This window comes from Pollachius pollachius, assembly GCF_949987615.1.
Source record: "Pollachius pollachius genome assembly, chromosome: 3".
Taxonomy (NCBI): Eukaryota; Metazoa; Chordata; class Actinopteri; order Gadiformes; family Gadidae; genus Pollachius; species Pollachius pollachius.
This window is the reverse complement of record NC_136936.1, coordinates 47865142-47877345: the sequence shown is the minus strand read 5'-3', so window position 1 is coordinate 47877345 and position 12204 is coordinate 47865142. Positions and strand designations below refer to the sequence as shown.

At 48.1% G+C, this 12204-nt stretch overlaps 2 protein-coding genes across 2 annotated transcripts in view; one reads left to right on the top strand and one right to left on the bottom strand.

Annotated features, from left to right (window-relative positions):
- The first annotated feature begins 237 nt into the window (after positions 1-237).
- Positions 238-7248, top strand: galnt5 (polypeptide N-acetylgalactosaminyltransferase 5). Its single transcript, XM_079733474.1, has 11 exons — positions 238-437; positions 555-1792; positions 2141-2307; positions 2794-2913; positions 3441-3576; positions 3745-3864; positions 4393-4510; positions 4591-4920; positions 5414-5494; positions 5943-6098; positions 6349-7248. Exons 2-11 carry the CDS (start codon positions 777-779, stop codon positions 6493-6495), a joined length of 2391 nt encoding a protein of 796 aa, XP_079589600.1. The 5' UTR covers positions 238-437; positions 555-776; the 3' UTR covers positions 6496-7248.
- A 2970-nt stretch (positions 7249-10218) lies between these two features.
- cytip (cytohesin 1 interacting protein) overlaps positions 10219-12204 on the bottom strand; it is a 5004-nt gene continuing 3018 nt past the window's right edge. The window contains exon 8 of the mRNA XM_079733391.1: positions 10219-11859. Within this exon, the coding sequence (XP_079589517.1) occupies positions 11321-11859 (539 nt within the window). The 3' untranslated portion in view covers positions 10219-11320. The remainder of the gene's footprint in view (positions 11860-12204) is intronic.

Here is a 12204-nt window from a genome sequence, read left to right as displayed (position 1 = left end):
CCCGAAGATAAAAACCAAACCAAACTTAATTAAAACAAAAATGGAAGAAAATAACATAAATATAACAAAAAAACCTAAGTAACTCCGCCACATTGTCCCTTTTTGGTCACTTTCGCCGGTTCCAAGTCCGGATAAAGGAGGGTTGGATTTGTGACATTCAAAAAAAAAAAATCAACTGAGAAATTAATTTGTATTTTTGTTTTTTTACTTCTGGTTATGCAAATTAGGCGATGACGTCATCGATCGACTTCTAGCGACTTTTAGGAGAGCCAATAGCTACTTTCCTTACGGAAGAGTTGGAAACACTACACACACACACATATCCCTTAGTTGTAAATCGTGGTGTTTTTGCGGTGAAACGCTGCGTTTAAACCTGTGTCCATTCCTGGGAGCAAACTTTCCAAGTCCCCGGGTCGACCTTCGGAACAAACGCCCGGGTATGTGGAAATTGTACCGTAGCGATTCACCGTGCACCCGTAACATATGTACGTGCTCTGTGGCTGTGTTTCATTCATGCCCCGTAATTTGTTTCTATGTATGACGCGCTGTGACAGACGAGCCTGGCGACAGACGCTCCGAGCCCCAGGTTCGAGTGAGGAGGAATGCCACGCAGGCAGCTCTTCCCGGAGCTCCACCCGGAGCCCTGAGCTCTTCCCCCGCAGAAGGACCCGGCCGCACTCGGTGGAAGTATGAGCGACCGCGCTCCCATGGTGGTATTCTGATATCCTTATTGTTTCAAGATTGGGTTTCTCTGTGTTTCTGTTCTGTTGATAAGGATGAAGATTAGGAAGTACTTCAGGGGCAGCGGGAGGGTGCTCGCCTTCGTGTTCATCGCCTCTGTGATCTGGCTGCTGTTTGACATGGCTGCCCTCCGCTTGTCCATGAGCGATAACAGCAGCGTGTTGCTGAAGCAGCGGGTGGTCGAGGAAAGGTTGATTATGAAAAGTCAGACCACCAAGATGACGCTAGGGAGGCGAGGAGGATTTAAGAACCCGGTGCAGAGGGTGGACTATGAAGGGAAGGACAACGTCCAGTTGTTGGACAGAGTAGCGGATGCGTATAGACGCCAGCATAAAGAGATGGGGAAAGGAGGTAAAAACAAAGTTAATGGAGACTCTGTGGTTTTAAAAAGAAGTAAAGAAGCTGTCCCTGATTTCATCACACTCCCACCCAAGCAGAACCTTTTTGAGCCCATCAATGACTCTGTTGGCATAAAAGTCGCTCAGGATAGTTTGAGTAATGTGACAGGTCTTGTCGTTGTGACAAAAGCGCTAAAACTTCAGCCTGTGGTACAAGAGAACAGACATGCTCCGCTACCTACCGCACGGAAGGAGTCTCAGCGCATGGGAAACAAAAGTGTAGCACATGTGGCCTCCAAAGTAAACAAACAGGTTCAGGAGGACCTTAAGGATAAGTCTGCTAAACAAGGAAATGAAGATAGCCACATTGCCAAAAAATATGACTTAAAAAATAAAGAAAAACAGGACAACTTAATTTCCAAAAGGGACTTGAATGCAACGAAAGAAGCCGGAGAACCGAAGCCAAACCAAGCTTTGGACTCATTGGCTAAGCCAGTTCTCGCTGGGAAATCAGGAGTCCACAAAGTGTACGCCCTGGATGTCACCAGTGCTCCCAGAGACCCCAAAGCTGTGGGCCAGTATGGGAAGGTCGCCCTGGTGCCCAGCGATAAGGAGGCGGAGTCCAAGAGCAGATGGGCGGAAGGGCACTTCAACGTGTTCCTCAGCGACCAGATACCCCTGGATCGATCCATCCCGGACACCAGACCTAAGACGTAAGTTCACTTGACCCCGTTGGATGAAATTTGATACCGTGGTGGACTATTGTTGACCATCCTTCTCAGGTCCACCGGCTAAATTGTGGTTGTGGGAAAATAATGAATTCAACTTTCAGTCTCACTTCAGCCATAACGTTTTTGTAGAAAGTAAATTATTTATTTATTGAGCCTAGGTTTTATTTATGAGCCTAGGTTCAGGTTTAAACCGTCAGAAACATTAGAGTTGACCGAACATAACTTTGTAATATCACGCATGCCATTGGTCGGTTGCCATTGGCCCCCCCCCCCCCCCCCAAAGACAACAGTCATGATTCTGATCTTTCCTTCCTCCCTCCTCTTCTTCAGGTGCTCCGACAGCGTGGTCCACAACGACCTGCCGACCACCAGTGTGATCTTCTGCTTCGTGGATGAGGTGTGGTCCACGCTGCTCCGCTCTGTCCACAGCGTCCTGAACCGCTCGCCCATTCACCTCCTGGAGGAGATCATCCTGGTGGACGACTGCAGCACCAAAGGTTCCTCGGACTTTACATGGAAAACATCTGACTGATTATGTTAACCCCAGGGGTTGAAGATGTGTGTTTATAGATTCTTGATATGCTGGTTGTGGGCGTGATTGTATCGTGATGGGCTGGGGCGGTGTTTGCTGAAGGACAATACCGGTGTGGGGGATCAAACTGAGGTAATCGTCGCTCTCAGCTTACCTCAAACATCCTCAAGTATCATCCTTTATAAAAATGGGCGGGCTTGGCTTTCAACAAATAGCATGATATCATGTTTCCCTTTTCAATTGGGTAACTTGAGTTTTAGTTTGGACGTTTTTTCTATTTTTGTTCCGTATTAATGACCTGTCACTTTTACTTATTGCTACCTTGTATTACGGATGCAAAATGTACTCTCAATGCCATTTCACACAGCCATTCAGCAAACGGCTTGCCTGTTATTTTTGTATTACGTTTTCTTAACGATTCTTTCATATTTTTCTTCTCTTTCCTCTTCAGACTACCTTGGGAAGCAGCTGGATGAGTACATGAAGAAGCTGCCGAAGGTCCGCATCATCCGCCTGAAGGAGAGGCAGGGTCTGATCCGGGCTCGGCTGGAAGGAGCTGCCGTCGCTAAAGGTACAACACAAGTTTGCCTTCAGGCTTTCAGCCGGAAAGGCGTCGTGAAGAGCGGTGACGTACGATAAAGAGTGGCAAAGTCCATGCAGGGAGGAGGCTGTGGTGGATAGGTCAATAACAGGAGCTACACCCGAGAGACCGGGGTTTTTGTCCCTTATCAAGCAACACCACTACTTGGTTTGGTTTAGGCAACACCACCACTGGGCTTAGGGCTTAGGCAGAAAGCCCTTTCTGGGCTGAAGGGAAACCTCTCCCTGTGCGTGTGCCTTAAAGTACGCTTCTATTCCAAATCTTTCATAACCCAGATCCCAGATATCTGTGAAGTGCTTGTATATAACCATATTATTACGCATCAGTGGCATTATCGATTCATAGTAAGGATTTATTGAGATGGATTCATCCCCACAAACTATTTTAGGATTGTTGACTGTGTAAATAACAAATTGGGCCCTACCTACGGTCAGTAAACAGTCGATATCCTGCTGACGAGTGAAAGTGGCCAACTCGCTTCTTCTGTTTGCTCAAAGGCAAGGTTCTCACGTTCCTGGACTCGCACGTGGAGTGCAACGTGGGCTGGCTGGAGCCTCTGCTTGAGAGGGTCTACCTGGACCGGAAGAAGGTGGTGTGTCCCGTCATCGAAGTCATCAGCAGTACGGATATGAGGTGAATCGGCGGCACATTCATACTTCTTCACATCCACGTTAACAGTAAATAACACGTTCATACCTCCTCACATCTACGCTGAGCCCTTGTGGGATCTGCCATGTGTCGTTGAACCCTGCGACGTGTTTCACCATCTCTGCGTGGCTGTTCCTGCCATTTTTCTTACAGTTACGTGATGGTTGACAACTTCCAGAGAGGCGTTTTCACATGGCCTCTGGGGTTCGCCTGGAACACACTGTCAGAGGAGCAAATCAAGAAGAACAACATGAACGTCTCGGATCCCCTCAGGTGCCTCTTTCTTCTGGATAGGAAATAGATTGTGTTAGAACAGGAAAGTCATTGTGTTGCGTTCAAAAGCAGCACCGTCCTCATTTCCCCATTACGCCATGGAGGTTTTTATTACAATAGAGACATTGAAAAAATCCCTAAAATAACTGGTCTCCTCCCGCTACATACACAAAACGAATAATCTGATGAGACACTCTCAAATACACATCATATAATTCCCGGATATCCTGTTGGCCTACCTGAACAGTAGCATTTTCTTGCCATCCTTACAACCTGGAAGTTCTGTGAAATGGACACCCCCCATTTTTATCCACATGCAGAAATTACTTCTTCATAAAGCACTAATAGCTTCACCAAAAAGAAAAGGTGCTTGAAAGGTTTGGCCATTTGTCCCCGGCAGGGGAATGTATTTCAACGTATCTCAGGACCAATGTAACAGGCTTGCCCATTACTTTTGAAGGGGAAACTAGGTTTCCCTTAACCAAGCAATGTGATGTGTGCATTAAACTCCTTGCTTCAATCCTGTAGATGTCCAGTCATGGCTGGCGGGCTTTTCTCTATCGACAAGTCATACTTCTACGAGCTTGGAGCTTATGACCCGGGACTCGATGTGTGGGGTGGCGAGAACATGGAAATCTCCTTCAAGGTAAGTCTCTCAGTCATGTGTTGATACCCGGATGGGGGTAGCCCCTGCTCTGCCTCACCGGCACTCTGGCGTCCCTCTAGATTTGGATGTGCGGGGGCGAGATCGAGATCATCCCCTGCTCCCGGGTGGGCCACATCTTCCGGGGCGAGAACCCATACAAGTTCCCCAAGAACCGGCAGAAGACGATCCAGAGGAACCAGGCGCGCGTTGCAGAGGTGTGGCTGGACGAGTACAAGGAGCTGTTCTACGGCCACGGCTTCCACCACCTCCTGGACCGCAGCGCCGTGGACATCGGGGACCTCACCGAGCAGGTCGCCCTCCGGGAGAGGCTCAACTGCACCAGCTTCAAGTGGTACCTGGACAACGTGCACCCCGAGATCGAGTCCCACCTGGTGAAAGCCGAGGGCTTGGTAGGTCCTACTTGGTGGTCGATGCCCTGGTCTCTTCCTCCAGCTCTCTCCCTCCCTCTCTCTCCCTCCAGCTCTCTCTCTCTCTCTCTCTCTCTCTCTCTCTCTCTCTCTCTCTCTCTCTCTCTCTCTCTCTCTCTCTCTCTCTCTCTCTCTCTCTCTCTCTCTCTCTCTCTCTCTCTCTCTCTCTCTCTCTCTCTCTCTCTCCCACCCTCCCGCTCTCTCCCTCCTCCTCTCTCCCTCCCGCTCTCTTGTTTCTGTTTCTGCTAGAGGCGCGGTTGTTTCTTTTGCATGTCTGTTTTTATAAAAAGCATTCTATTTCTAGATATTGTCGAAGCCATTGTTGTCTCTGTGGTGCAGAATTTTCTTCCAGACGCCCACAGTAACGTTGTGTTTCTGCATTAAAGATGAAAGGCAGCCAGTTCACTGACTGACGGAGTGAAACCTGCAGTTCCCTGCGTCTGCCTTCTGTGACGGTCTTTGTTTTGCTCTACAGATGTTCAATCGTGGTTTAAGAAAGTGCCTTGCTCTACACGGAACTGTTCTGTCCTTCGCAACGTGTGATCTCACCGAAAAGGTGAATGCTTTGTGTTTTACAATCCCATATGTTGGTTGCTTGTATTCTGTTGTGCCACATTCGTAAGATGTATGCTTGGTCATAATCAGCCCCAAGAACGTGCAGTTCTTTGGCAAAACAATTGAAAGAATATTTAACGACAAAGATTGAACAATAGATGAATGTTTTAGTTAAATGTACCATAGCAGTTCAGTGTTTCCTAAGATAACAATATCCCTCTAGACAAGAGCGTAGCACGAATATGGTCAAATGAAGACCGGACCTAAGCCAAAACAAACGGGGTAGAGTCCAACACGAAACCCACATTTCTAAAGTTTGGTATTTGAGGGCAGTGCAGAGATCCAAGCGGCTCTGCAGCCAACTCTTGCGCATAGCGATCGTTTTCCCCAAGCCTACATCATAACCCTGTAACTAACCCCTGCCTTTTCGTTGTTTCCCGCAATACCAGAGCCAGAACTTTAATTACACCTGGCTGCGGCTGCTCAACCAGCAAGACGTCTGCCTCTCAGTTCAGGAGGACCAGCAGTCTAAGGTAGCTCTGATACCATGTGACGCCGCCAAGCCAATGCAACGCTGGTTCTACAAAGCCGCCGGCTCGTCGATGGTAAGATGACCGTTAGGGTGATGCCACTTGCCTAGTTTTTTAAAGTCAATCGGCAATGCCTTTCTGTGTGTGTGTGTGTGTGTGTGTGTGTGTGTGTGTGTGTGTGTGTGTGTGTGTGTGTGTGTGTGTGTGTGTGTGTGTGTGTGTGTGTGTGTGTGTGTGTGTGTGTGTGTGTGTGATAAACACATTCTCTGTGTCTAGCAACATCAGGCTCAAATCTATGTGTGTGTGTTCTTCTCCCGTCCTTAAGGGGGAGCACATCATCGCCGAGGCCATCGTGCAGGACGTGTGCCTGGAGGCCGGCCTCAAGGGCTCGTCCCTCCAGATCAACCGCTGTGAGGCCAGCAACACCCACCAGATGTGGCAGTTCACCCACTATTACGCTAAGACAACCTAGAGTGGGTGATCCTTCACTATGGGGATCCTACTCTATGGTGATCATACTCAACGTAGATCTATATCAATGGTGATCCGCCTCAGCGTAGATCTCTATCAGTGGTGTTCCGCCTCAACGTAGATCCATATCAATGGTGTTCCGCCTTAACGTAGATCCATATCAATGGTGATCCACCTCGACCGTGATCCTGCTCTTGGGTGATCTTACACTTTGCTGATCCAACTCTATTGTGGTCCAACAGCACAAACTTTTTTTTTTAATCCCACGCTGCATCTTGACCAGAGGAGTTGTGTTGGGCCGGGTTTGGTGTGTTGCCGTGCTGCTTTGAAGGTGATGCTGATTTGGGAAGGGGCAGGGGGGGCTGGTTATGATGGACCTGAAGATTAAAACCTGAGTGATCCGAACCTAGTCTCGAGTTTTTGCACATGTTTGAAGTGTGTGTGTGTGTGTGTGTGTGTGTGTGTGTGTGGGCAGAGAGATGACAATTGCGTTATTTTAGGAGTATATTTAAATTGGTTGATTTAAGGAGTAAGACCAAAGAGTGTAAAATAAATGCAATAAGCCATGAGGCGTCTCCATGTTATGTGCATTATGCTGAGACTTTTTGTTTTTTATGTAACTGTTCTCTTTTGGTACTGTCTATTTTACACTAATGCTGGGTTTGACTTTACCCAGAAGTTTGTGTTTTTAACGGCTCACACAACAATGGAGTGATCTTTCGTTTGAACAAAAATAAATATGGTTTAAAGGGTTCGTACATGTCTGTTTATTCCTCATGTGTCATACAGCTGCCAAGGCGTGTATACTGATCATTCCTTCTGGAGATTAATAGACAGATTAATACCAAGTAGCTCAGAAAATTTGAATCAATCATTAACCATTTGTGAGCAATCAGTCCAAACAACTAGTATTAGTACTTGCATATCCTGTACATTTCAGATTTGTATAGATCATCTGTTCTATATGATGCTTAAGGGTTACGCTGCTCAAAGAATATTAACCAGGGCTTAAAGGAACAAAAGGAACCACCTTACCATCGGTAGTACCTACCGACTTATTTGTGCTGCGCACCGGTAGATTGCATGGCCTCTGTCCCTCTGATCTAATCTTTTGTGTGAAGTTGAGCCTTGCATAAGCAGAAAGGCCTTTTGTTGGAACTTAACTATAAATAAGACAGACCTTCAGGTGATTAAATTTGTTCTTAATGAGCTTCATTCATTCTCTATGTAATTGTAACGCTGGCACTGAATATAGGATTGAAGAGTTATTAACAGAGAGGGCAAGATTTTAAAAGTAAACCACCAATGAAATTCCCTCCCTCTCGGCTTCAAACAGGGAAGAGATGCCCTGATTGGTCAGAAATGAGCCGGGAACAGTCTCAAATCTAAATCGGCTCATACGAAGGAAGTCAACTCAACAGATATTATCACAGCTCATTTCTCTCACTAATGGGTGACGGATGGCTAGGTCATTGTTTACAAATTATACTCAGATGATAGTTTGAATCAATTACCTACTGCACCTTTAAAGGTTTAAAGGTGCAGTAGAGAGGGAGGCTCTTCTGGATTAGTGTCAGAATTCTTGCTCGCACCTTTAAGTAATATTTGCACAATCTGTCCTAGGGCTTGAGTATGGTTAGGGTGTTATAGCACATTCCCAAGTATGTTTAAATGTTGATTAGATGACTCATTTAAGGTGTGTTCCCCCTTAGTAATAGTAACGACACTCTGAACTTCTAGAAAAGGTCCTCACAGCTTCATTCCCTTGAACTCAAACTCTTTGATCTTCTGCCGGGTGTTGCCTCTCTGAATCTTGCGGTAGGAGAGGGTGTTGTATCTGGGGGCGGAGGCCTCAAGGTCCGAGGCGGCCTGTTTGGCGCTGACGCTGCGACTCAATTTCTTAGGAAGAGGCAGGGTGGAGTATCGAGGACTGGGTTCCTGGGGGCGTCCCGTGGAACTCTGGGAGTTGTGGTCCTGCTGCTCAAGCTGGTCCGGCTCTTCCCGGTTCGCTCCCGGGATCTGGAGTTCATCAGAAGGCATCTGCTGCGGGATGTTCTCATCCCCAGCTGGCTCAGGGATGGCGATGGCGTCGGCGGCGGTGGCGGTGGTGGTGGTGGTGGTGGTGGTGGTGGTGGGGGTGGGGGTGGGGGCCCGTCTCTCCTTCGATTTGCCGCCGGGCCCCGGCTCAGCCGCAGGCTCCGCTCCCCGCTGCTGACGGGATGAAGCCCCCTCCTCCTCCTTCTCATCTTCTCCCTCCACCTCCTCCTCCCTCTCCTCATCCGCTACATCTCCTATTGAGTATGTGATTCACAGGATGAGGTCATTTATTTAGACATAGACAGAACCAACGAGATTACACAATCAGGAGAACACGAGAACTAAGCAGACATTTCCCTTACCTTTTGGCATGGATGTGCAGAGCTCAGGGCATGCCTTGGGTGTGTGTTTGTCCTCAGTGAATCCACCGCCGGGACCCTTCGAGTCCCCGGTGGCCGGACGGCGCTGCGGTTCTTGATGTTCCTCCAGCTGCCTCTTCATCATGTCCTGTTGTGTCTCCTGGGGACTCTCCATCTGCGTGGCTGAAGCAACAGCATCCATCTCTCCAGGCCCAGGTCCCCCTGCCCCCCCCTCGCTCCCGACCAGCCCCTCTCTGCGTTTCCTAGCGTCGCAAAGTCGAGGTCGGGCCTCCTCCTCCTCCTCCTCCTCCTCCCCAGGCCGGGGAGCCGGGACTCCGTCGTCGTAGAACACCGAGTCGTCTCCTTCGTCCTCCTCCTCCTCCTCCTGCAGCTCCTTGCCGGGGTCCTCCAGGCTCCGACGGGCCCCGCGGCCCACCCCTCCGATGATGTCCACCACGTGCGACCTCAGCACCTCCACCTCGGACGCCCTCAGATCTGCGGCGTTCTGGGTCTGGGTGCGGCTGGTCTCAGGCTCCATGCTCCCCGCTCCTCCTGCTCGTTCTCCACTCAGGTTGATCTGCGCTGGAGGAACCAAAACAAGAGCCGAAAACAAGCCGAGTATCCTCGAGGTCCTCAGTGGTGGTCTCTCTTCAGGCGGGCGGGCATGGCTCGGGGGGTTGTGACCCACATAAGGAACAGCTGGTCGGAGGCGTCCAAGCAACAACACAACAAGAGACAAAGAGTGACGACAGAACACCCTTCCTAGTGCGTTTTTTTTTTTTCACTGGTGCAAATATCTTGGTTGTGTTTTGGTGCTGGTGTGCGATGTGGTCAGAGCTGGGGGGGGGAGAACAGAGCTTTGTTGTGGGCGCTAATAAAGAGCCTTTGTTGTGGTTGGCCCCCACAAATACTGGGACTGTACTGCTGCTCTAAGCTCTCCTGGGTGACCACCTTCTCTGAAGCTGAAGATTAACATTCTCGTATGGGTTTACCCAGCATGCACTTGGCACAGCTAATGAGCCAAGAAGGTCTTCTTTGTGATGGGGGTGGGGGGGGTTCATTCAGGAGAATAAAATGAAGGCCTTGAATCGAGAAGGGTTATCATACTTAATGTGTGTGTATGTAATTGAACTTGCTATCAGAAGGCCTAACATGTTTCAATCTGTATAGCGTTTCAGACACCCACACAGCTTGTTGAGAAACTGGTGAACATTTTTAAAAAGTCTAAGTCTAAGTCTAAAAAGTCTAAAAAGTACTTAAATGTTTGGTTATGTTTGTACTTTTATTGACGATCATATTGTTTAATTCTTTATTAAGAAAAGGAAAATGCAAAGACACATTTTTGCAAATCGCTTTACCCCCATAAACATGTTCAGCATCTGAGCTATTTAGAAGCGCTTTAGACTGAAAAACATAAGGGTGCGTTCAAATATAACGGGTGTGCATCGCCATCTGCTGGTTGTTTTCTAAACGGTTTGAACGCATTTAAAAGAATTACGATTCTTTGTTTAAAAAACCGAGAAAAAAAGGAAAAAAGTGCAGACGGATAATGTGCAGTATATAGGTGTCCTAAAGTAGGTTGTCCTCGTTACCTCCGCCACATCCTGCATATGTGGAGAAGACACTCGGTGCGGTTGAGAACTCACATATGGTTAGAATATGTCGGCTTCAAGTTGTCTCACGGAAGGCTACATGCACTGTCTCCCACGGTGGAAAGTATTCATCTAGTCTAAGAGTATCCTCAAATACCCCAAACACTGCACAGTCATTTCATTACAAACGCCTTTTTATACAAGCATCAGACTTAAGATTATATGAAACGGTTTCATTTTCTTGGCTCAACAAACAGATTAATGCATTACGAAGTCATGATGATCATTACAAATTTGTATTTCTGATATGCAAGTACATTTTTTCCATGTAGCCTTATGTATAGACCAGATGGATGACCTTTGTTTTGACCTATAGGCTACAGGCTACACTCGTCCTCAGACTTTCATTGATACTTGAGAAAAAAGATAGGGCTCGATGCTCATTGGTTACATTCACTATGCTCTGCTCCAGATGAGGATCAACATATATAAGGCATACACTTACATAACCCTGAAAGCTGCATCTGAGCATTAAGGAGAGTATGGTCATAGTTAATGCGTTAATAGTTAATGCTTATCATTTTATAACAAACGCCTCTCATTTAAGGCAAAGTAGACCTTGACTCACTCCACAAATGCAATCTGAATGCTTACAGAAAGTCTTAAAACCTTAAGCTTTCGTCATCTTTTCACATTCAAAACACTGACACTGAGCACTGCAGCCTTCCCGACCTTTAGACGAACTCCAGATCTTACTTCTTTTCAGGAAGAACCTTAAGGAAATGGAGGCCTCTACACAGCCACACACATAACAAGTGTCTTTTCGCTTCCTTCTGCCTCAGGAAAAGGACTGTGTTGCTTTTTTCTGTTGATACTGTCCACCCCTGAAGACCCTGTCCAGTCGACATGGCCTGTCTGGGTCCAGTTCCTCCGCGACGTCTTGGTCGAGCGAGCGACTGAAGCCGGGCATGAGTTTCAGGAGGTGTCTGCGGACACTGCCTTTCCTCCCTTTCCTCGGGAGGGTCCCGAACGCGCTGGAGGCTCTGGCGTCGTCCCAGTAGGACGGGGACGACGAGCTGCTCCCGGAGCTGCTGGTGCGGTCCATAACACGGACACAGAAGGACCCGGAAGACTTGAGCATCCTCCTGGATTCCTGGCGGTCTTCGAACCCCTGAGAGAAGAAGCAGTCATCATCGCCGCCGCCGGGCGCGCTGACGGGGCTCGGGGAGAACACGGCGTCCCCGAACACGCTGGCCTGGTCGCCGTCCTCCGACGCCGCGCTCCAGTAGCTGCTGTCCCTCGGACCGCTGCCGCGCACGAAGCCGTCGGGAGACACCAGCGAGTCAATGGAGGGGGTTTGGGTGCTGTCTGTGGAATCTGCCCAAAAAATGAAAAAACACCAGCAAGGAAATAAATAAAATGTATGTATGACAAATGTTTTTTGTTGTTTCGAACGTTCTGTTAGCTGTCCCTCATGGAAATGAGAGGCTTGAGATTCTGGCCTCCTGACCTCTACACGTTGACCTCCTGAGCTCTCTGGCGGTACCAGAAAAAAATGGTATATAAATCGAATAATTCAGTGGCAACAATATATTCTTTCCATTCTTGATGGTATAACGGATGTCGTCAACACCTCCATCCTCAAACGCCTCACTGCCAGGTAACTGCATCTCTTTGATGGGAACCGTTAGTTTCTCATCAGAAATACAACACATTTTGTAG

Coding starts and splice junctions, on each gene's coding strand:
- galnt5 (XM_079733474.1), top strand. CDS start 777: ATGAAGATTAGGAAGTACTTCAGGGGCAGCGGGAGGGTGCTCGCCTTC. Junction 4,921..5,413: donor TGGTGAAAGCCGAGGGCTTG/GTAGGTCCTACT, acceptor TTTGCTCTACAG/ATGTTCAATCGTGGTTTAAG. Junction 5,495..5,942: donor CGTGTGATCTCACCGAAAAG/GTGAATGCTTTG, acceptor CCGCAATACCAG/AGCCAGAACTTTAATTACAC.